At 35.7% G+C, this 24,354-nt stretch overlaps 1 protein-coding gene across 1 annotated transcript; it reads right to left on the reverse strand.

The window, feature by feature from the left end:
* Positions 1 to 171: 171 nt before the first annotated feature.
* Positions 172 to 24,184, reverse strand: LOC133325645 (growth factor receptor-bound protein 2). Its single transcript, XM_061534367.1, has 5 exons — positions 24,066 to 24,184; positions 2,997 to 3,094; positions 2,791 to 2,910; positions 2,555 to 2,720; positions 172 to 398 (listed from the first exon to the last, which is right to left on the reverse strand). Exons 1-5 carry the CDS (start codon positions 24,141 to 24,143, stop codon positions 222 to 224), a joined length of 639 nt encoding a protein of 212 aa, XP_061390351.1. The 5' UTR covers positions 24,144 to 24,184; the 3' UTR covers positions 172 to 221.
* Between the last annotated feature and the right edge of the window lie 170 nt (positions 24,185 to 24,354).

The following is a 24,354-nucleotide window of genomic DNA, read 5'->3' on the forward strand; positions in this document are numbered from 1 at the left end:
GTGGGGTTGGTTTGTTGTGTGCAAAGTTTGGACGAGATGGGTTTGGTTTTTTTTTTGTTTTGACTTTTTAAAAAAGTTCCCATTTTCTTCTTTATTCGATAATTTTCTTTTAATTTTTTTGTTATAATTTAATAGGATATTTTGTTGGGATATTTGTTGTTGTTTGTGTGGGGATGTTGTTGCGGTTGTTGTTGTTGGTGATTGTTATATTTAAGCAATAATTATGAGTGATGATATGGCGTTACATAGGTAGCTGGGAAAATGCCCTTACGATTGCCAATCTCACCATTCCACCAATTCTCATCGGAACGATCTGTTACGGTGATGACATCACCACGTCTGAATTCCAATTCCCCAGATTCTTGTGGCACAAAATCGTACAGGGCTTGTACAAGCATCTGGAATAAAAATAGGGAAAACAATTAATTGAGGAGATCAAAAATTAAAAAAAAAAAAACGGAATCTTTTGAGGCCATGGGGAAACTTTTTATCTTTTGGACGACCAAATGGAAGATCAAAAGGTCTTTTTGAAGAAGACCAAATTGTCATTTTATAGCGGACCAACAAGAAGACAAAAATATTTTCTTATAGAAGATTAAAAGGTCTTCTTGAAGAGGACCAAAAATATATTTCTATGGATGGCCGAAATGTCTTCTTGAAGAACATCAAATTGTCATCTTATAGAGGACCAAATAAGAAGACCAAATGAAGATCAAAAAGTCTTATTAAAGAGGACCAAGAGGTCTTATTTTAGAAGACCGAAAGGACTTTTATAGAGAACCAAAAATATTTTTTTTATAGAAGACCAAAAGGTCTTCCATTGGAAAACAAAAGGGTTTTCTTTGGAAAAACAAAAGGGTCTTCTTTGGGAAAACCAAAAGGTCTTCATTTGGAAGACCAAAGTGTCATCTAATAGAGTACCAAAAAGAAGACCAAAAGATTTTCTTATAGAAGACCAAAAGGTCTTCTTTTAGATGACCAAAAATTCTTCTTATAGAAGACCAAAAGGTCTTCTTGAAGAAAATCACATTGTCTTCATGAAGAAGACTAATTTGTCATCTTATAGATAACTAAAAAAGAAGACCAAAGGATCTTATAGTAGTAGTAGGTCTTCTTATAGAGTACCAAAAATATATTTTTATAGATGACCAAAAGATCGTCTTTTGGAAGAATAAAAGTTCTTCTTTTGGAACACTAAAAGGTCTTCTGGAAGAAGGCCAAAAGATCTTCTTCAAGAAGACCAAATTGTCATCTTATAGAGAATCAAAAATATAATTTTATAGAAGGTCTAAAGGTCTTCTTTTGGAAGACCAAAAGGTCTTCTTCAAGAAGATTGAAAGGCCGTCTTCAAGAAGACCAAATTGTCATCTTAAAGAAGGCAAAAAAGTCTTCTTTTGGAAGACCAAAAGGTGTTTCTCTGTAACGCCAGATCAAAAGGTCTTCCTATAGAGAACCAAAAATATATTTTTATAGATGACCGAAAGGTCTTCTTTTGGAAGACTATAAGGTCTTCTGGAAGAAGGCCAAAAGGTCTTCTTCAAAAAGACCAAATTGTCATCTTGTAGGAGATCAAAGGTCTTGTTATAGAGGATCAATAATATATTTTTATAGAAGGCCTGAAGGTCTTCTTTTGGAAGACCAAAAGGTCCTCTTGAAAAAGACCAAATTGTCATCTTGTAGAGAATCAAAAAGAAGGTCAAACGATTATCTTATTGAAGACCGAAAGGTCTTCTTTTGGAAGACAAAAAGGTCTTTTTGAAGAAGACCAAAAGGTATTTTTGAAGAAGACCAAATTGTCATCTTATAGAGGACCAAAAAAGAAGACCAAAAGGTTTTCTAGAAGAAGAACAAAAGGTCTTCTAGAAGATGACCAAAAGATCTTCTTGAAGAAGAGCAAAAGCAAAAATGGTCATCTTATAGTAGACCAAATAAGTCTTCTTTTGGAAGACCAAAAGGTCTTCTTTTGGAAGACCAACAGTTCTTTTTTTTGGAAGACCAAAAGGTCTTCTTGTAGAAGACCAAAAAATCTTATTTTGGAAGACCAACAGACCTTTTTCTGGAAGGCCAAAAGGACATCTTGTACAAGACTAACAGGTCTTCTTAAGAAGACCAAGAAGGTCTTCTTTTGGGCTACCAACAGGACTTCTTATAGATGACCAAATATATCTCTTTATAGAGGACCAAAAACCTTCTTGTAGAAGACCAAAATGTCTCCATTTAAAATTCCAAATTGTCTTATGAAGACAAAAGGATCCTCTATATAGAAAACTAAAAGGTCTTCTTTTACAATAGTCCAAATAGTTTTCTAAAATAAGAACATTTTGTCTTCAGAAAGATACCACTTAGGTCTTCCCTGACAAGGCTACATAGTCTTCTATAAGAACAGCTTTTGTTTCAACAAATGGTCCTCCTTTAGAAGACCTGAAGATCCTGCTTTAGAAGACTAAATTGTATACTTTTTACAACTCTTTTTTTTACCATTTCAACTGATCTTCAATTAGAAGAAGTTTTCCTCCTCAACTCTATAAGTAATTCTCATGCTCCAAACACTCACCTCTTCAGGTATCATATCTCTTAATTTGACATCTTGTGAACGGGATACGCTAGCGGTTCGATGATATTCCACCAATTCATTTAATGAATTAAATTTAACCACCCAAAGGAAGAATTTACCTTGTGCGTCACGTAATACTTTAAAATGTTGAACACCATCGGGGCATCTAAGGAAAAAAACAAAAATAATTTATTAACAATAATAATTAAAAAAAGAAAAAAAAACCATCAACTTACTTAACCGATAATGAAAAATCACCCGGACTTGATTCACTAATACGTATTAAAAAAGCGCCTTCATGTTTGTTCGATAATAGTTTTTCAGCATCAGCGCGGGTAATGCGGCCATAGTACCAACTAAATGGAATGGTTGAGAAATTAAAAATAAATGTTGGAATAAATAAATAAATAACAAAAAATGATTGTGGGTGTAAAAGACTTACTCATGATTTTTCATTTCTATGTAATTGCTGGGTATGAGACCTTCTTTGCCATCTAATTCAGCACGATACCAATTTGAATCATCTTCCATATTTAAAATCTGGAAATAAAGAAAACGAAAAGGATTTTTAATGTCTATTTTAAAAGAAATAAACAAAAGTATGGAAAATATGGTATGCTATAAATTTTATTTTGAAATTTTGTAAAAAGATATATATTTTTAAAAAATTCTGATGAATACACAAAAGAATAAAAAAATGTATACGCATGATAATAATAAAGAAAAAAATTGCATGCTATAATTTTTATTTTGAAATAATGTAGCATGATATATTAAAAAAAAAAAAACAAGAATAAAAATGCTCAATATATAGAAGAATAAAAAATGCCAGTAGACGGAAACCACGACCTTAATGGACCTTGAAAATAATAGAACCAAGTCTATAGATGGACGGAAAAATAAATTATAAAAAATCCAGGCGCCCTTTAATGGACCTTAAAAACATTTAAAATAAATCCAAGCAAGTAGTCCTTAAAAATTCAAAAAATTAAAAAATAAATCCAATAGAAAATTCTCCATCAATTTTTTCAATTCTTTCCATTATTTTTGTAGGTTTATTTTGAATAGCAACACCATCAAATATCCATTGTTTATTGAATAGTGACCAGAAACATAAATATTTATTTTGGCATTGTTGTTGCTGCTGTTATTTGGTCATTTCATATCGTTGTGATGGCCACCACCAACTGAATAGCAGAATTCAGTCATCTGGAACATTTGACGGCGACCCAGAGACCAGAGGCTGGCAATTGTCTGTCTTGTTTTCATTTTTTTCAATTTGGTATTATTTATTTTAAATTAATTTATGCCAAAATGTGTTGTTGTTGTTTAATTACCTTTTTTTGTAGTGTAGGTTGTAGATTATTTTTTTTTAATGTTAATTAAATTGAATGGTGGGGGCGTAGTATGGGCAGGTTATGGCATAATTGAAAATATTTGGCAATTGGAGGGTATTTATGAAAAATATATAAATGATGCTTCTTGTTTTTGTGGTCCTCATAATTATGCTACGGATATAGAAAATCAATAGCTTTGAAAATATGCCCTCAGAAACCTAATCTGCTACCTTAAAACCCCCTTCAAACTCATCAGTCATTGCCCTTGTTAAACAAAAAATCCATCCATTTAGATTTCAAATATTTAATTAATTTAAATTTCTAATTAATAATTTGAGATAAATATTGACATACGGAGCTGATATATTTTCTTCTCTCTCCCATTGTCTCTTTGATGTAGAGAAAACAGGTCAAAGAATAAATACAAAAAATCATATGTTTCTTTCCTTTTGTTTGTTGTCTTTATTTCATATTTCTCTGCTTTATAGCATGTGTCGGCTATAATCGTTGAACATAAAAGGTATAAATATTCGTTTCGTTTTTTTATGGCCAAAAATAGTTCGGATTTGAAAGACAAAGGCTAAGAGATTTGATACAGGTTTATGATTCATGTATCAGTTAGATTTTTTCTTCTTCTCAATGAAATAATTTTATACGCACCCTTCACCTTCGGAAAAAAATGATATCGATCATATATTGAAGTGATTGATGGAATTTTGAGGAGACATAGAATAAGAAGAGGGAAAGGTAATTTTAGAAACTTTGGTTTCAGAATTTTTTTTAAAGGTCCAATTATTCGCAGGGTATTATAGCTTATTGTCAGGGTATTATAGTTTTGTGTAGCCACACTTAGCTGGCTTGTTACAGAACGGTTGCTCCATAAGCCGAGCTTAAAAAAGATTTCCAAGCGCGTCGTTCTTGTGCGCAAATTCACCAATTTGGAAGACCACGTTCCAAGATGTTGTTTTCTACTTGGTTTTTACATCTAATTCGTGGCCTTCCCCCTCTACGGGAACCATCAGTAGGCTCCTTTTATATGAATTTTGGCATTCTCATTCATTCGCACAACATGGCCTAGCCACCGTAGTCGCTGCAGCTCAATACGACTGACTATGTCGATGTCCGCGTATAAATTGTAAATCTCGTGGTTCATTCGACGCCGATATTCACCGTCGACGCAGATCGGCCCAAGAGTTGCCTCATCTGCTTGCGCAAGTACCTATGCTTCAGATCCTTATAATAGCACGGGTAGTATCAGCGTCTTGTAAAGTGTGAGTTTGGTCTGGCGGGAGGTGGCCTTGTTTCTTAACTTACTTACTTAGACCATAGTAGCATCTGTTGGCCATCACAATCCTTCTCCGAATTTCAAAACTGATGTCATTCGTTTTATTTATGGCGCTACCAAGGTATATAAAATCTTTGACTACCTCGAAGCTGTAGTTCTCAAATTCCAAAGTTGGTCCACTGGACGTCTTGCGCGTTGATACCATCAACTTGGTCTTCTCGCCGTTTACTGTCAGACACACTTTGGCAGACTCCTTTTCATTTTGTTCAAAGGTGGTTCCTTTTCAATTTGTTCAAAGGTGACCGCTCGCAATGTACGACCCATTATATCGATGTCATCGGGGTAGGCGAGTAACATGTGTTGTTTGGTGTACAGAGTGACATTTCTGTTCACCTTTGCGTCTCGTATGACCTTTTCCAGAAGGATGTTAAAAAGATCACACGACAAACTGTCACCTTGTCTGAATCGTCGTTCGGCATTGAAGGGCTCCGATAGGTCCTTTCCTACTTTAACTGCTGACCTTGTGCCACTTAAAGTTATGCTGCATAGCCGTATAAATTTTGCAGGAATGCCGAACGTAGACATGGCTTTAAACACCTCTGAACGGATAGGGCTGTCGACTGCGGTTTTATAGTCGACAAATAGGTGGAATGTGTCGATGTGTTTTTCGTGGGTCTTTTCCAGGATTTGGTCAATGGTGGATTTGCCAGGTCTGAAGCCGCATTGGTATGGTCCAATGATGTCATTGACCATTGGCTTCAGTCGTTCACACAGCACACTGGATAGCACTTTATATGCGATGAGAAGGAAACTTATTCTTCTCCGATGAGTTTGTAACGCCGGGAAATATTGGTCCTAGACTCACCTTTAAGTGTACCGATCGTTATATCTCGACTAGCTGAGTCGATCTAGACATGTGTGTCCGTCCGTCAGTCCGTCTGTCCATTATATTTTGTAAACACGATAAGGGCTACAGTCATGGACCAATTTTCACGAAATGTTGCATGTAGAACCGGTTATGGTCAATGAAGACCCCTATCGACCAATCTTCACGAAATTTTGCATGTAGGAGGGGGGTTCTGGCCAATAAAGACACCTATTGTTTTTGGTAAAGATCGGTTAATATTTAGAGGATGAAATGGACCAAATACTTAAATTTTTTCGGTTTTTCTGATCGCTCCAGGGACCGCATGATGGACCGGTTATGGCCAATGAAGACCCCTATTGACCAATCTTCACGAAATTTTGCATGTAGAATGGGTTCTGGCCAATGAAGAACCCTATTGTTTTTGGTAAAGATCGGTTAATATTTAGGAGATGAAATGGTTTTTCTGGTTGCTCTAGAGACCGCAATTATGGTCCGAACATCGTGAATTTTTACATGGAGAAGGGAATCGGTCCAAAGAATAAGTATGCATGTTTTGATAAACATCGGTCAATATTTAATGGGTCAAATGGACCCTGACTTTTGTGTGAAAAATTACAAAATTTGAATTCTATGGCGTATATATTTACTCCAGAAGGATATAGACCCGATAAGTTCATAGTGTATCTAAGAGGAGTGGTTGACCTTTAAATTGATACCGTTTTTATTGTCGTATGTACTCGGATGTGGGAGTTCAACGTAAATATTTACAGGTGCTTACGTATTCAGATATTATTTAGTAACCCATTACCACATTAGAGGGCGAAAATATAGCCCGGATCGCTTTGAAATTTTCCATGAGGATCTAGGTATGGCAAGGTCAACGCCTATAATTTCCGGTGATGATCAGATAATAATATTGGGATGAATTGAACTGAAAACCTAAAACCTAATTTTTTGTGTTTTTTTTTTTTTTTTTGTCGATCTATAGGCCACAATTGAAAGCCGAACATTGCAATACAACCCACGGTGTAGGGAATCTAGACAAGAATTTAGATGGACTGCACTGAATATTAGCAATAATATTTGTTGACCTCTAGTCGGTCAAAAGGGTACAAATATCGCGAAGTATTGCCCATGCTCAGAATGTAGTACCACAGAAAGTTAGATTTTCGTGGTAGTTGTGTAGGGTATCATATGGTCGGCCCCATCCGACTATACTGCTCCGCTCACTGGTTTAAAAATATTTCTTCAAGGTCTACAGACAGTCGTGAATTTTTGATTCTTGTCCATAGTCTTCAAAATAAATATTAAAATAAAAACCTGGATATTTAAAATATCCATAAAATCCCTTTCTCCCTCGCATTCCTTTCCGGTCTGGTGACAATGTTTTAAAAGGGAAAGTTCAAAAGTCCTGTGTTAAATATCCTTATCAACCACAAAAAGCAAAATCAAAACCTCAATTATCCAAAAAGAAAATAAAGGAAAGGGGAGGGGAGGAAGTAAAAAACGGCAGACGAAAATATCATTAAGGACCTGTTTAGGAAACAATAAAGCATAATAAATGACCAAAAAATGGAACAAAACGCCCAAAATGGAAGGACAAACCAGGATCAAGAGAAGGCTATTATTATTAAATCAGCAAAAACAACAATAAAAAAGCAGGTTGTATTACAAAGCCAAAGCGCAAGGGAAGCAACAACAAAAGACGAAAAAAAAAATAAAAAAAACGACCATTAACACTTGGCCTGGCAACCGGTAAAGAGGAATGAAAAATAAAAATCCCCCAAAAAATGAATGCAAAATAAAGGAAGAGTCTCAACAAAAAAATCTATGGATCTGCCATTCAGAGGAGCAGACAAAAAACCGGCAATTCCAAAATTCTGCTGCTACCACAATCTGGTTTATTTGGGTTGCCACCATTGCAGCTTCTGCCACACGACAATGGTCACAAAAATGAGGCCCACACCACCACCACCAGATGATGATGATGTTGGTAATGGCAGTGATGTTCTTTTGAGGGGCAAGGATATCAGCAGCTTCTTCCTCTCTTTTTTTGGCTTTGAGACGACACATGCTAGTCAAACAAGTTTTGTTGTTGGTCTGCCTGCTACTCTCTTTTAAACATTTCATGCAATTACAGGTCTTTAACTTTGCGTTCTCCCTTTTTCAAAAATTTCTGAAGCTCCCTCCCTCGCTCACCCTCCAAAACTCCCCATTGCCAGGTCTGCCTGACATAACCACTGCGCCTTAGTCTGTCTGTCTGCAGAGTTTCTGTTGTTGGCAAAATATTTCAGTTCTGTGGCTGCTGTTGCAGATCTTGACCAATATTATTGTTGTTGTAGTTGCCGTTGTTGTTATTGTTGTTGTGGCTGCTGGTGCCGCTGCTTAGCATTGTTAACATGATAATGATGCCGAGTTTTGTTGAATGATAATAGCCGTAATATGACCATGTCAGACACAAGGCTAAGCTGATAGCCGATGCCAATGCACTTTTTTGTTGTTGTTGCAGTTGTTGCTGCTGTTCTCTTGGCAAAAAAGCCGCGACTGAATGCCAGAATAGAAGGCAGACAGTCATGCTGACTGGTCTGCTGCCTGGGTCACACGCTCACACATTGTCGTAGTGGAGAAACAACGGCATTACAAAGCTGCAACACCGTATAGCAGAAGAAGAAGCAGAAGGCAGACAGATGACTTAGTGGTTATTAAAGTAAATGATAGTTTTGTTGTTGTTGCTGTGGGATATGAGTTTCATTATTTTCTTAATTTTTTGTTGTTGTTGTAAGCTAATATTTTTGCTATGGTTGATTGGTTTTTAGGTTTTTTTGTAACATCATAGATTGGGGTCCATAAAAAATCGTGGATTTTTTGAAAACAAATATTTTTTCAAGATCTTCAAACAGATATGGACATCTATTTTTTTACAACATTTTTCAAAGCCTATAGACAGGCGAAGATTTTTATACCCTACACAACTATGTTGTCAGGGTATTATAGTTTTGTGCAATCCCAAGAGTTTGTAACGCCGCGAAATATTGGTCCTAGAGCCACCTTTAAGTATACCGATCATCATATCTCGAGTAGCTGAGTCGATCTAGACATGTGAGTCCGTCCGTACGCCCGTCTGTCCATTATAATTTGTTAACACGATACAGGCCACAGTTATGGACCAATCTCCATGGCAGGTTTTAGCCAATGAAGACCCCTATTGTTTTTGGTAAGGATTGGTTAATATTTAGGGGATGAAATGGACCAAATACTTTATTTTTGTCTGATTTTCTGCACCGCAAGTATGGCCCAATAAGAATTTTTACATGGAGAAGGAGATTGGGTCAAAGAATAAGCATGTCTGTTTTGATAAAGATCGGTCAATATTTAACGGGTCAAATCGACTCTGACTTTTGTGTGAAAAATTACAACATTTATATTCTTTGGAGTATATATTCGCCCCTGAAGGACATAGACCCGATAAGTTGATAGAATATCCAAGAGGAGTGCTTGACCTTTAAATTGATACCAATTATATGGTCGTATGTACTCAGATATGGGAGTTGCACTTAAATATTTACAGGTGCTTACTATACAGTATATATTATTTAGTAAGCCATTACCATACTAGAGGGCGGAAATATAGCGCTGATCGCTTTGAAATTTTCCATGAGATTATGCAGGTTAACTTTAACAGGCACAAGATCAGCAGTTAAAGTCGGAAGGGATCTCTCGGAGCCCTTTAATGCCGAACGAGGATTCAGACAAGGTGACAGTTTGTCGTGTGACCTTTTTAACATATTCCTGGAAAAGGTCATACGAGGAGCAAAAGTGAACAGAAATGGCACTCTGTACACCAAACAACATTAGTTACTCGCCTACGCCGATGACATCGACATAATGGGTCGAACATTAAGAGCGGTAACAGCCACCTTTGAACAAATTGAGGAGTCTGCCAAAGTGGGTTTGGCAGTAAACGGCGAGAAGACCAAGATGATGGTATCAACGCGCAAGACGTCCAGTAGACTCGGACCAACTGTGGAACTTGAGAACTACAGCTTCGAGGTAGTTAAAAATTTTATATACCTTGGTACCGCCATAAATAAAACGAATGACATCAGTTTTGAAATTCGAAGAGGGATTGTGATGGCCAACAGATGCTACTATGGTCTGAGTAGGCAACTTAAAAGCAAGGCCACCTCCCGTCAGACCAAACTCACACTCTACAAGACGCTGATACTACTCGTGCTGTTATGTGGATCTGAAGCATGGTTAATTCCGCATGCAGATGAGGCAGCTCTTGGAGTGTTTGAGAGAAAATTTCTCCGAAAGATTTTTTTGTTTTTTGGATTGGATTTGGATTTTTTTGTTTTTGTTTTCGTTTTTCATTTTCTTTAACCACTGTACAACAATTATTTAGCAACGTATTTAAAAGTAGTGATAAATTTACATATATTACAATATCATAAAGTAGTAGCAGACAATAATTTTAACAAGATTGAAAATTTCAATAGAATCACGTACGTATCGCAATTGTTGGATATTCGAAAAAAATGCCCAGTTAAAGTGAAATCGAAAAAAAAATTCAATAACAAAGTGGAAAAATGTTAAAACAACACGAAGCTCGTTTTTTCATTTTTTTACAATTAAAAACATGATAAATGTGTATTAAGTTGGAATTTAAATAGCCTCTACAGTGGGTAATAAGTAATAAATGGAAAAGAGATAAAAAAGATAACAAGATCTTAAAAAAATTGAAGTTCTTCTAAAAAAAGCATCCAGCTCTCCCACAAAAAGAATTATCTCTATATCTTTTATAAAGAAAAATCCTAAAGAAATAATAAAAAAAAAAATACTTAAATTACTCTATAAAAGTAGGGCCCAGGGAATTCCATAAGAAGACCTAAAAACATTTTCTTTGATTAATATCCGAAGTTCTTCTATGAAGAAGACTTACAGCACTTTTCTGAAGAATACATGCAGATCTTTTATGCAGAAGAGCTCAAGCTATGAAGAAAATCAAAAGTTCTTCTATGGAGAAGTCCTCAAACCGTTCTATAAGGGAGACCCATTGATCTTCTATGAAAAAAATCTAAAGCTTTTTATGAAGACAGACCTCTAGCTTTTCTATGAAGAAGACATACCTCCAGTTTTTCTATGAAAAAAAATCTCAATTTTTTCTATAAAGAAGGCCCAAAACTCTTCTGCAAAGAAGACTTCAATTCAAACTTCAATCAAGGAGGATACAATAAGGAGGATACATAAAGGATGATCTCAAACAATTTTCGCCTATATTTGATTTCAGAATATATTCATATCAATAAATTTCCCCATGAGATATTGTCCATAGATTGGCCCCTATTTGTCACCCTACCAATAAAGTTCCCAACCCGTTTATTTTACACTTCCTTCCTAGATATAATTTTACTTAAAATTAATACGAAGTGACATCTGTTAATTTATAGTGCACCACTGCACCCACTCAGTCAATCAAACACACAGACACACATTTACATACCTATTCTAAATACTATTATTACATCATTAGCTATATTTTGTTAACAAACTAATAATACTTTACAACTAGCAAAAAATCACGAAACGAAAATATCTCTGACGGCAAATAATTTTCAAATCTAAACGCCATCTCGGCTAAAAACAAAAAAATTACAAAAACAAAAACAACAACCATAACGCACGCAACACATCATCACATGGTCGAAAAGTGAAAAGCAAAAAAAAAAAAATATTCCGACAGCAAATCAACATTCGTGGGGGCCTGAGAACACCAGGGCCGGTAATCACCAGAAAAAACATTTGGTCTCAAACAAAAAATTAAAATAAAAAACTATGCGGTAATAAAAATAGTCCCAAAAAAATATCGGCTAGCTAGCGGGTCTGGCCTACCTACCCTGGTATGTTCGGATTTATGCCATACATAAAAATGATATATGTACGTAGGTATGGAAGAGTGACTAAACTTTCTTGTATGTGAATGTATGTCGGTGCGTGTGTTTGTATGCGAGTGCGTCTTGGTGAATAATATTTATGTCAAAATCTAAACAAGTGGAAATAAAAACAAACCAACAACAACAAAATTTTTTTCTGTTGCGCGAATTCCATTGAAAATGAATTGCTTACTTGACTGGCGACGGAGGCTACGTTTTGGGTATTGGCGTCGTTTGGATACAATTTTGTTGGTTGTGTGTTTTTGGCCAGCCAATAAAGTTGGCGCACATGAACTATTATCGATATTATTTGCATATTTAGAAAATCGAAACAAAAAAAATATTTTTCGCATTTTGTTTATGCCAAGCCAAAAATTCGAAAATGAAACGAAAAATAAATAAAAGTAATGGCAAAAATATGCCATGGCAGAGGTTGGTAATAATTTTTAGTAAAGATAATTCTGGAAAATATATATATAGACCAGAAGGTAGGTCTAATAGTATATGCCAAATGTTTGCAGAGATTTCTCAAATATTTTTAAGGTTTAAAAACTTTGGCATAGGATTTCTTCAGCCAAACTGGAGGAGTTCTTCTTCTATAGAAGAGCTGGAGGAGTTCTTCTTCTATAGAAGAGCTGGAGGAGGTCTTCTTCTATAGAAGAGCTGGAGGAGGTCTTCTTCTATAGAAGAGCTGGAGGAGGTCTTCTTCTATAGAAGAGCTGGAGGAGGTCTTCTTCTATAGAAGAGCTGGAGGAGGTCTTCTTCTATAGAAGAGCTGGAGGAGGTCTTCTTCTATAGAAGAGCTGGAGGAGGTCTTCTTCTATAGAAGAGCTGGAGGTCGGTCTTCTTTAATAGAAGAGCTGGAGGAGGTCTTCTTCTATAGAAGAGCTGGAGGAGGTCTTCTTCTATAGAAGAGCTGGAGGAGGTCTTCTTCTATAGAAGAGCTGGAGGAGGTCTTCTTCTATAGAAGAGCTGGAGGAGGTCTTCTTCTATAGAAGAGCTGGAGGAGGTCTTCTTCTATAGAAGAGCTGGAGGAGGTCTTCTTCTATAGAAGAGCTGGAGGAGGTCTTCTTCTATAGAAGAGCTGGAGGAGGTCTTCTTCTATAGAAGAGCTGGAGGAAGTCTTCTTCTATAGAAGAGCTGGAGGAGGACTTCTTCTATAGAAGAGCTGGGGGAGGTCTTCTTCTATAGAAGAGCTGGAGGTCGGTCATCTTCCATAGAAGAGCTGGAGGAGGTCTTCTTCTATAGAAGAGCTGGAGGAGGTCTTCTTCTATAGAAGAGCTGGAGGAGGTCTTCTTCTATAGAAGAGCTGGAGGAGGTCTTCTTCTATAGAAGAGCTGGAGGAGGTCTTCTTCTATAGAAGAGCTGGAGGAGGTCTTCTTCTATAGAAGAGCTGGAGGAGGTCTTCTTCTATAGAAGAGCTGGAGGAGGTCTTCTTCTATAGAAGAGCTGGAGGAGGTCTTCTTCTATAGAAGAGCTGGAGGAGGTCTTCTTCTATAGAAGAGCTGGAGGAGGTCTTCTTCCATAGAAGAGCTGGATGAGGTCTTCTTCTTTAGAAGAGCTGGAGGAGGTCTTCTTCTATAGATGAGCTGGAGGAGGTCTTCTTCTATAGAAGAGCAGGAGGAGGTCTTCTTCTATAGAAGAGCTGGAGGAGGTATTCTTCTATAGAAGAGCAGGAGGAGGTCTTCATCTATAGAAGAGCTAGAGGAGGTCTTCTTTTCTTTAGAAAAACTGAAGGAAGTCTTCTTTTCTTTAGAAAACTGGAGGAAGTCTTCTTCTATAGAAAAACTGGAGGAAGTCTTCTTCTATAGAATAACTGGAAGAGGTCTCCTTCTATAGAAGAGCTGGAGGTCTTCTATAGAAGAGTTGGAGGTTTTCTGGAGCTGGAGCTCTTCTTCTATAGAAGAGCTTGAGATCTTCATAGAAAAGCTGAATGTCTTATTTATAGAAGGGCTTGAGGTATTCTTCATAGAATAGCTAGAGATCTCTTGCAAAGAAGAGAGTCAGGTCTTCTTAAAAACTGAGCTTAAGGAACTCTTCATAGAAGGGAGCTGGAGGTCTTCTTTATTGACTTCTTCTTAGAGGATCTTGGAGACTTCATCATCGAACAACTTGAGGTCTTCTTTATAGAAGACCTCGAGGTCCACATTTAATTGATGTAAAAATCAACATTTTATTGATGTCTTTGTGAAAAATATTTTATTAAATGGTAAAGGAATTTCATTAGAAAAAATCATAATTTAGGGAAATCCTTGAAGGATACTTTTTTTTGGAGATCGACGCTAAAGGTAAACCCTTCCAAAAATATTAGAAACAAATCACGCTTAACGGAGGTCCTTTGAAGAATATTTTTTGATAATTTACACTAAATGGGTAGATCTTCAGAAAATTATTTTTTTATGATCGATGCTAAGTTGAGATCCTTAAAAAATATATATTTTTTGAAATTTATGTTGAAAAGAGCTCTTTTTGAAGGTATTTTTTATGGTCCGTGAGGTCCTTCAAAATATAAAAAGGCACCACTTCTGAGCCTTTTCTATGGAAAAATACTTTTTATAATCAACGCAAATACTTTTCAAATCCATCCTTAGGGAGGTCCCTTAAATGAAGCATCATGGAGGCCCTGGAAAATCAATGCATAAAGGAAGTATTTAAAAAATATTTTTTTTTAATCCATGAGAGGTCCTTGAAAAAAAAAAACACTTTAAAAACCCTCCACGTAAGGAAATCCTTTTTAAAAATTCAGGCATTTGGGAGGTCCTTAAAAAAATAAATTATTTTTATGTTTTTCCAAGGATTTTTTTCAAAAAACCATGTTTGAGGCCTCTGAAAACTGCTTTAAAAATATGTTAATCAATCTAAGCCGATGGCTTTATTGGTCTTTAAAAAGTTCTCCTTCCAAATTAATTGAATCTTCATTTGCCGAATATATAATTACAATTTTGTCTGCCAGTGTTTAGTAATTTATAGTTTACTGAACTTTTCTTTACATACATAAAAAACCGACATACATATATTCGATGTATGTACGTTAAGAAAAATTATTTGTCATCTCTTTGAAAATAACTGTTGATGCTGGGTCGGTTGGACTGGTTGGTTGGATAGCTAGCCGACCGGCTGGTTGTCTGACAATTGCCGTCGTGATATGAGCCATTCATAGACTGAGTAATCTGTTGGTTGATTGGCCATTTGTCGGTTATTTTTCTTGTTGTTGTTGTTGCTGTTGTACTTGGCCCATTCTATTGTCTATGGATGTGAGCGAGTGAGTCATGGGAAAAACTTTCAGCAGATTATAAAATTTGTGTGTTTGTGGTGTAGTGTTGTAATGTCGGCAATAAACAATTATCTTTACCAAATGATTATAGCCATTATAGAGACATTGAGAGGCAGACAGGCAGAGAGATGGAGATTCTAAATACCTTGAAGATTATTCAAGCACACAAACATGCACAGATTTTTTTGCTAGTTGCAAAAAGATAAATAAATTTTGCTACTTATTCCGTAGCAACAACAATTTAATCCCATGACAGTATTTATACAATAGAAAGTATTTTTTTCTGAGGAGCTAAAAGGGGGTATTCAGCCATTCATAACAAAATTGCAAATTGGATTTTTTTTCTATATTTACTTTAATAATTATTATGTGTATTTAAGTGTTATAAAGATATTGCTGTTGTTGTGTAGTAAAAAATAGAAGTTGAAATAGAGATTCGGATTATAAAAATAATTATAATAAGTCAAATTAATTGCTAACATGAAGGTATAGAAGTGGAAGTAAATTTACAAAAAAAAAGTTTTAAATATTTACCAAGTGAGTAACTGTAGCTGAGGATTTAAAAAAAAAATTATAAAAATAAAATTATATTTTTCACTGCCTATCTGTAGGGGTCGATTATAAAAAAAATGAGTAAGGAAAGTTCAAAAGTCGGACGGGGCCGACTATATGATACCCTTCTTCACCACTTTGGGTACATGCAATGCATGTTAATATCTATAATATCCTGTAGATAGAACGGTCATAGAATCTTTGGAGGGCCATTGAGAAGGAATCGGGCGAAATTAAATGTGCTATCTAGATAAATATTTGACCCAATTGTAAAACCCCATACACATACCATTCTGAAATCAATGAAAAATTGCATGTCAAACGGACAGACTTGGATTCTTTGGTGTACCACTTATATGAAATAGAGTAAAATTATGTATGGGAGCTATATATAAACACATGGACCTAATTGAGCAACCGTTGCATACACCATTTGTTTTTTTTATCACACTATATATTCAATTTAATTCCGCCTACCAAATTTGGAGTAAATCGAACAAACATAGGCCCTTCGGTGCAATATTTACATAAAATCGAATCTGAACCGACTTCAACAAACCTTTTCACACATCAATCGGACAAACATTGGGAGTTTGGTGTATCATTTAAATGATATATATGGGAGCTATATCTAAATCTGAACCGATTTAACCAAACTTCGTAGACATCAGCCTGGACCTAATACAATACTCTGTGCAAAATTTTTAACCAATCGGACAAATATTGGCAGTTTGGTGCATCATTTACATATAATCGGACGAAACTATATATGGGAGCTATATCGAAATTTGAACCAATTTTAACAAAACTTTGCAGAAATCAGACTGGACCAAATTCAGTACACTATGCTAAATTTTGTCCCAATCGGAAAAATATTGGGAGTTTGGTGCATCATTTACATAAAATGGGATGAAACTATAAATGGGAGCTATATCGAAATCTTAACCGATTTTAACAAAACTTTGCAGACATCAGTTTGGACCTAATTCAGTATACAACGCTAAATTTTGTCCCAATCGCACAAATATTGGGGGTTTGGTGCATTATCCACATAAGATCGGACGAAACTATATAAGGGAGCTATATCTAAATCTGAACCGATTCCAACAAAACTTCGCAGACATCAGTCTGGACCTAATGTAGTACTCTATGTAAAATGTTGTCCTAATCGGACAAATATTGGGAGTGTGGGAGCTATATCTAAATCTGATCCGATTTTTAAAAAAATTCGCAGACATCAGTCTGGACCTAATACAGTAGTCTGTGCAGAATTTTGTCCCAATCGAACAAATACTGGGAGTTTGGTGCGTCATTTACATCAAATCGGACGAAACTATATCGAAATCTGAACCGATTTTCTCCAATTTCAATAGGGTTCGTCCTTGGGCCAAATAAGTGAACTATGCCAAATTTCATCCAAATCGGATCATAAATGCGACCTGTACTTTGTTCACAAAAATACATGGACGGACGGACGGACAGACGGACATGCGTAAATCGACTCATTGTATGCATATTCTCAAAAGGAACCATGTGCCTATCTCGATTCCTTTTGCCTGTTACAAACATATGCACAAAGACATAATACCCTGTACCACAGTGTGGTGAAGGGTAAAAATATGTTTTATTGCCTGTGTAGGCGTGAATATTTTAAAAATAGTTTACAATGCCTATTTTTCGGCGGAGATGTTTAAAAGTATTTTCTAACGAATATTTAAAGGCGGGGATTTTTTCAAATATATGCAAATGCCAACTTTTTGAGACATTTTAAAAATATTTTCAAGGCATATCAAAATATGTTCTATTGTAATTTATGGGATTTGTATTTTTAATATTTTTGAATGCCTATTTTGAGGCGTACACTTTCAAAGTATTGTCTATAGCCTATTTATAGGCTTCGACTTTAAAAAATCTAATCTTTATTTATAGACGTGGATTTTTTTAAAAAAAAATGTTTTCTTGGAGCCCATCTATAGGCGTAGATTTAAAAAAATATATATGTTCAAAACCTATATACGTGGAATTTTTTAAAATATTTTCTGAATGAAAATAATTTTTTCATTGCATATTTGTATGCCTGGATTTAAAAAAAATGTCAGTGCCAATTTATTGGCGGAGATTTTTAATATTTTTTTGCTAGAGTGAACCTCTAATGGAACACCAGAATTTTTAATATTTTTTTAAGATTTTTTCAGCATTGATTTCAAAGACAAGATCATATATTTTGTGGTTGCATAAAGCAACCCCGTACTGTAGTTTGCAATGAATAGTATTGTGACAAAAACCGCAAATATTTATTTTCAAAGGTAAATATTTATAACCTTTTGTGGTGACAGAATATGAGACGAGAAAGCAGAATATAAATATTTATTACTTTTTATAGATTTTTTCTATAAGTTAATGTTGAATCGGATACAAATCTTCTAAGGCAGTGACATTTCAAATTCAAAGTGTTATTGACATTTTTTATTTATATGTTTTATGTGATTATTCAGAATATTGGAAAAAAGGGAGATAATAGAGATCAATATTGGTTCATTTATAATTGCCTATTTTCTGAAATGGTTTGAATTTTTGATACCGATATTTATTTTAATTTTCAAAATCTTTTTTTTACATCTTTTCAGAAAATAAGGATATTTTATGGGAAGATTCGAATTAAAAAGTTTCCTTTCCGTTAATTTGTAAAACAAATTGACAGTTTTTGTCTGGTCCCATAGACAAATGAATCACTCAATTTCTAGTCATAATTTGTTTAAAAAAAAGTCTTAAGAAAAATTAACATAAACATAAAGCAAGGGAGCTTAGTGATTTTCAAAAGAAAGATAAGTTGTCTTTTTTGCCCCACACCACCTCTCCTCATTCCTTATCACCATATGATGATGATGGCTTATTTTCATAGATCCCTCGCCATTCACACAGAAAAGCCAGGCGGCATTCATAAATCGTTTCATGGACAGACAGACAGAAAAAATATTGAAATGAAAACAAAACTCCAAAGTCTTTGCTGCTGCTGCTGTTGATTGAATGCTGTCTTGTGCCTTCATGGTTCGGTCGTTCGTTCGCACACAGAAAGAGAATTCAAAATAGGAAGGAAAATAAAGAGTTATGGCAAATATCTGTCAGTCTATGCCGGACTGTTCGAGAAGAAATATTGATAAGACACGTGTAATTGACTTGAATTGACCCATTTTTTATGAGTCAATAGAAAGAATAGAGTCAGTAAGAAAAACAAAAACAAAAAATATGGAAACAAAACAAACGAAGTAAAAAGAGAAGTAGAGATTGGAAAACTAAGATAGGGAAATTAATTATTAATAAAAATAATATACAAAGTTTAAATAGTGTATTAATGAAGATTTCGTAAAGATAGATATGGAAATCTTAAATTCAGCTTAGCTGAATTAGGTTTCCCGTAGGAAATCTTCAATTCAGCCTAGCTTAATTAAGGTTTCCCGTAGGAAATCTTCAATTCAGCCTGGCTGAATTAAGGCTTCCATAGGAAATCTTCAATTCAGCCTGGCTGAATTAAGGTTTCCATAGGAAATCTTCAATTCATCCTGGCTGAATTAAGGTTTCCATAGGAAATCTTCAATTCAGCCCAGCTGAATTAAGTTTTTCATATGAAATCTTCAATTCAGCCTAGCTGAATTAAGGTTTTCATAGGAAATCTTCAATTCAGCCTAGCTGAATTAAGGTTTCCATAGGTAAGCTTCAATTCAGCCCGGCTGAATTAAGGTTTCCATAGGTAAGCTTCAATTCAGCCCGGCTGAATTAAGGTTTCCATAGGTAAGTTTCAATTCAGCCCGGCTGAATTAAGGTTTCCATAGGAAATCTTCAATTCAGCCTAGCTGAATTAAGGTTTCCATAGGAAATCTTCAATTCAGCCTGGCTGAATTAAGGTTTCCATAGGAAATCTTCAATTCTGGCTTGGCTGAATTAAGGTTTCCATAGGTAAGCTTCAATTCAGCCCGGCTGAATTAAGGTTTCCATAGGTAAGCTTCAATTCAGCCCGGCTGAATTAAGGTTTCCATAGGAAATCTTCAATTCAGTCTGGCTGAATTAAGTTTTCCATAGGAAATCTTCAATTCAGTCTGGCTGAATTAAGGTTTCCTTAGGAAATCTTCAATTCAGCCTGGCTGAATTAAGGTTTCCTTAGGAAATCTTCAATTCAGCCTGGCTGAATTAAGGTTTCCATAGGTAAGCTTCAATTCAGCCCGGCTGAATTAAGGTTTCCATAGGTAAGCTTCAATTCAGCCCGGCTGAATTAAGGTTTCCATAGGTAAGCTTCAATTCAGCCCGGCTGAATTAAGGTTTCCATAGGTAAGCTTCAATTCAGCCCGGCTGAATTAAGGTTTCCATAGGTATGTTTCAATTCAGCCTGGCTGAATTAAGGTTTTCATAGGAAATCTTCAATTCAGCCTGGCTGAATTAAGGTTTCCATAGGAAATCTTCAATTCAGCCTGAAGGTTTCCATAGGAAATCTTCAATTCAGCCTGGCTGAATTAAGGTTTCCCTTAGGAAATCTTTAATTCAGTTTAGCTGAATTAGGCTTTTCAGCAGAATTTCTTTAAAAAATAATAAAAAAAACCTTTTTATTGCCTAACATTTTATTTCTGATCTTTCTGACCCACAATCACAAATTGACCTAAATTATTTCCGGCTCACCAATTGAACTATCAACAATTGCCGAGTGTATGAAGCAATAATAACAACGGCAACAACAAAAACAAAAAACGAGTGCGTGTGAATATGCCCCTTTTTGAGTATGACAAAAAAATGGAAACAAGACCAAACAGAAACAGAAATAATTCCGTAAAGACTTTCTTAATTGAAATTGAAAGCTTTTCAACATTGTTTCTTGATAATGGAGCCGAAGAAGAGTTACAAAATAATACAGAAAAACCAAAGCAGAGCAGAGTAGAGAAAGAAAAACCCCAAACCAGTTAAGCAATTTAATGAAAGCGAAAATGCCACAATTACTACACACATCAGCTGGATGGATGACAAGCTGTGGCCGGCGAACTGGTCAGAGATGGTCATTCATTAGCTCTATATGCCGCTGCTGCTGCTAATTTTTTGCACATTGTCTTGGCCAAGAAACTAATAATAATTACTTGTGGAACATGTCTCATGTTTTTTTTCGTTTTCAAGATTGTAAATTACAGTTAGGCAATTTGAAAAGAAAAAATAAAAAACTCGTAGAAGGTTAAGAGAACAACAAAACAAATTGTGAGATTTCATTTCGAAATCCGCACCTATAAACACATGTCAAAAAAGTATCATTGTTTATTTATTTTTATTTTCAATATTATTTGTTGGGGTGTCAAACATTATGCAAACTTAAGTAAATCGAACACAAAAAAAAAAACAGTTTTCAAAAATTCGTAGTCCAAACACGTTTAATGGACTAAACACAAAAACTGAATATTAAAACTCTGGGTCAGAAAAAAAAACAGCACACACACCCAACAAATTGATGGCCAATAAGTCACAAAACGTGTGTAGGTCATGCAATTAAAAAAACAACAACATTATGTTGTTGCTTTTGGCCATTATTGTTTGTGGTTAATTTCTTAAGGGAACAAAGAATTACAACCGTAATATGGGGCTGAATTGAAGCAATTCAGCTGGGCTGAATTGAAGATTTCATATGGAAACCTTAATTCAGCCAAGATGAATTGATGATTTCCTGCGGAAACCTTAATTCAGCCAGGCTGAATTGAAGATTTCCTATGGAAACCTTAATTCAGCCAGGCTGAATTGAAGATTTCCTATGGAAACCTTAATTCAGCCAGGCTGAATTGAAGATTTCCTATGGAAACCTTAATTCAGCCAGGCTGAATTGAAGATTTCCTATGGAAACCTTAATTCAGCCAGGCTGAATTGAAGATTTCCTATGGAAACCTTAATTCAGCCATGCTGAATTGAAGATTTCCTATGGAAACCTTAATTCAGCCAGGCTGAATTGAAGATTTCCTATGGAAACCTTAATTCAGCCAGGCTGAATTGAAGATTTCCTATGGAAACCTTAATTCAGCGAGGCTGAATTGAAGATTTCCTATGGAAACCTTAATTCAGCCAGGCTGAATTGAAGATTTCCTATGGAAACCTTAATTCAGCCAGGCTGAATTGAAGATTGCCTATGGAAACCTTAATTCAGCCAGGCTGAATTGAAGATTGCCTATGGAAACCTTAATTCAGCCAGGCTGAATTGAAGATTTCCTATGGAAACCTTAATTCAGCCAGGCTGAATTAAAGATTTCCTATGGAAACCTTAATTCAGCCAGGCTGAATTGAAGATTTCCTATGGAAACCTTAATTCAGCCAGGCTGAATTGAAGATTTCCTATGGAAACCTTAATTCAGCCAGGCTGAATTGAAGATTTCCTATGGAAACCTTAATTCAGCCAGGATGAATTGAAGATTTCCTATGGAAACCTTAATTCAGCCAGGCTGAATTGAAGATTTCCTATGGAAACCTTAATTCAGCCAGGCTGAATTGAAGATTTCCTATGGAAACCTTAATTCAGCCAGGCTGAATTGAAGATTTCCTATGGAAACCTTAATTCAGCCAGGCTGAATTGAAGATTTCCTATGGAAACCTTAATTCAGCCAGGCTGAATTGAAGATTTCCTATGGAAACCTTTATTCAGCCAGGCTGAATTGAAGATTTCCTATGGAAACCTTAATTCAGCCAGGCTGAATTGAAGATTTCCTATGGAAACCTTAATTCAGCCAGGCTGAATTGAAGATTTCCTTTGGAAACCTTAATTCAGCCAGGCTGAATTGAAGATTTCCAATGGAAACCTTAATTCAGCCAGGCTGAATTGAAGATTTCCTATGGAAACCTTAATTTAGCCAGGCTGAATTGAAGATTTCCTATGGAAACCTTAATTCAGCCAAGCTGAATTGATGGTTTGAAGATTTCCTATGGAAACCTTAATTCAGCCAGGCTGAATTGAAGATTTCCTATGGAAACCTTAATTCAGCCAGGCTGAATTGAAGATTTCCTATGGAAACCTTAATTCAGCCAGGCTGAATTGAAGATTTCCTATGGAAACCTTAATTCAGCCAGGCTGAATTGAAGATTTCCTATGGAAACCTTAATTCAGCCAGGCTGAATTGAAGATTTCCTATGGAAACCTTAATTCAGCCAGGCTGAATTGAAGATTTCCTATGGAAACCTTAATTCAGCCAGGCTGAATTGAAGATTTCCTATGGAAACCTTAATGCAGCCAGGCTGAATTGAAGATTTCCTATGGAAACCTTAATGCAGCCAGGCTGAATTGAAGATTTCCTATGGAAACCTTAATTCAGCCAGGCTGAATTGAAGATTTCCTATGGAAACCTTAATTCAGCCAGGCTGAATTGAAGATTTCCTATGGAAACCTTAATTCAGCCAGGCTGAATTGAAGATTTCCTATGGAAACCTTAATTCAGCCAGGCTGAATTGAAGATTTCCTATGGAAACCTTAATTCAGCCAGGCTGAATTGAAGATTTCCTATGGAAACCTTAATTCAGCCAGGCTGAATTGAAGATTTCCTATGGAAACCTTAATTCAGCCAGGCTGAATTGAAGATTTCCTATGGAAACCTTAATTCAGCCAGGCTGAATTGAAGATTTCCTATGGAAACCTTAATTCAGCCAGGCTGAATTGAAGATTTCCTATGGAAACCTTAATTCAGCCAGGCTGAATTGAAGATTTCCTATGGAAACCTTAATTCAGCCAGGCTGAATTGAAGATTTCCTATGGAAACCTTAATTCAGCCGGGCTGAATTGAAGATTTCCTATGGAAACCTTAATTCAGCCAGGCTGAATTGAAGATTTCCTATGGAAACCTTAATTCAGCCGGGCTGAATTGAAGATTTCCTATGGAAACCTTAATTCAGCCAGGCTGAATTGAAGATTTCCTATGGAAACCTTAATTCAGCCAGGCTGAATTGAAGATTTCCTATGGAAACCTTAATTCAGCCAGGCTGAATTGAAGATTTCCCATGGAAACTTTAATCCGATTGTGCTAGATTGAAGATTTCTTAAAGGAATCCCAATTCAGCTGGGCTGAATTCAAGATTTCCCATCGGAAACCTTTTTCTTTAGTGCTGAATTGAAGATTTCCCAAGGGAAATCCAATTCAGCTAAGCTGAATTAAGGTTTTCCCATTGGAAATTATTTTTTAATATCATTAAGGAATGGGTATCCTGTCTGCTACCTGTTAATTGTTGTTTTTGGTTTCCTATTTAGAGGTTAATCGGTCTTACCTTTAAGATTTGATTTTTACGAAAACACAGCTCATCATCAGCCGTTGCTGTAAAATCATGTTTGGCAACTGCTTCCATTGTTGTTGTTGTGTGTTTGTTGTGGCGGTATTGGCGTGTTGGTTTTTTGTTTGTTTTTCTTTTCGAGCTCTGTGATTCCTGATGCTGTGGTCAAATGTTGTGGAGTCTTGTTGTTGTTGTGCTTTAATCCTTTGTTTATGCTGGCTGACTGACTGATGAATATTCTTCTACCTCTTCTTCTTCTTGTTCTGATTCTTGGTAAACCCCTGGA

The sequence above is a fragment of the Musca vetustissima genome, unplaced genomic scaffold (genome assembly GCF_032173495.1).
Source record: "Musca vetustissima isolate MV318-11 ecotype Yass unplaced genomic scaffold, APGP_CSIRO_Mvet_v1 utg18455, whole genome shotgun sequence".
In the NCBI taxonomy this organism is placed as follows: domain Eukaryota; kingdom Metazoa; phylum Arthropoda; class Insecta; order Diptera; family Muscidae; genus Musca; species Musca vetustissima.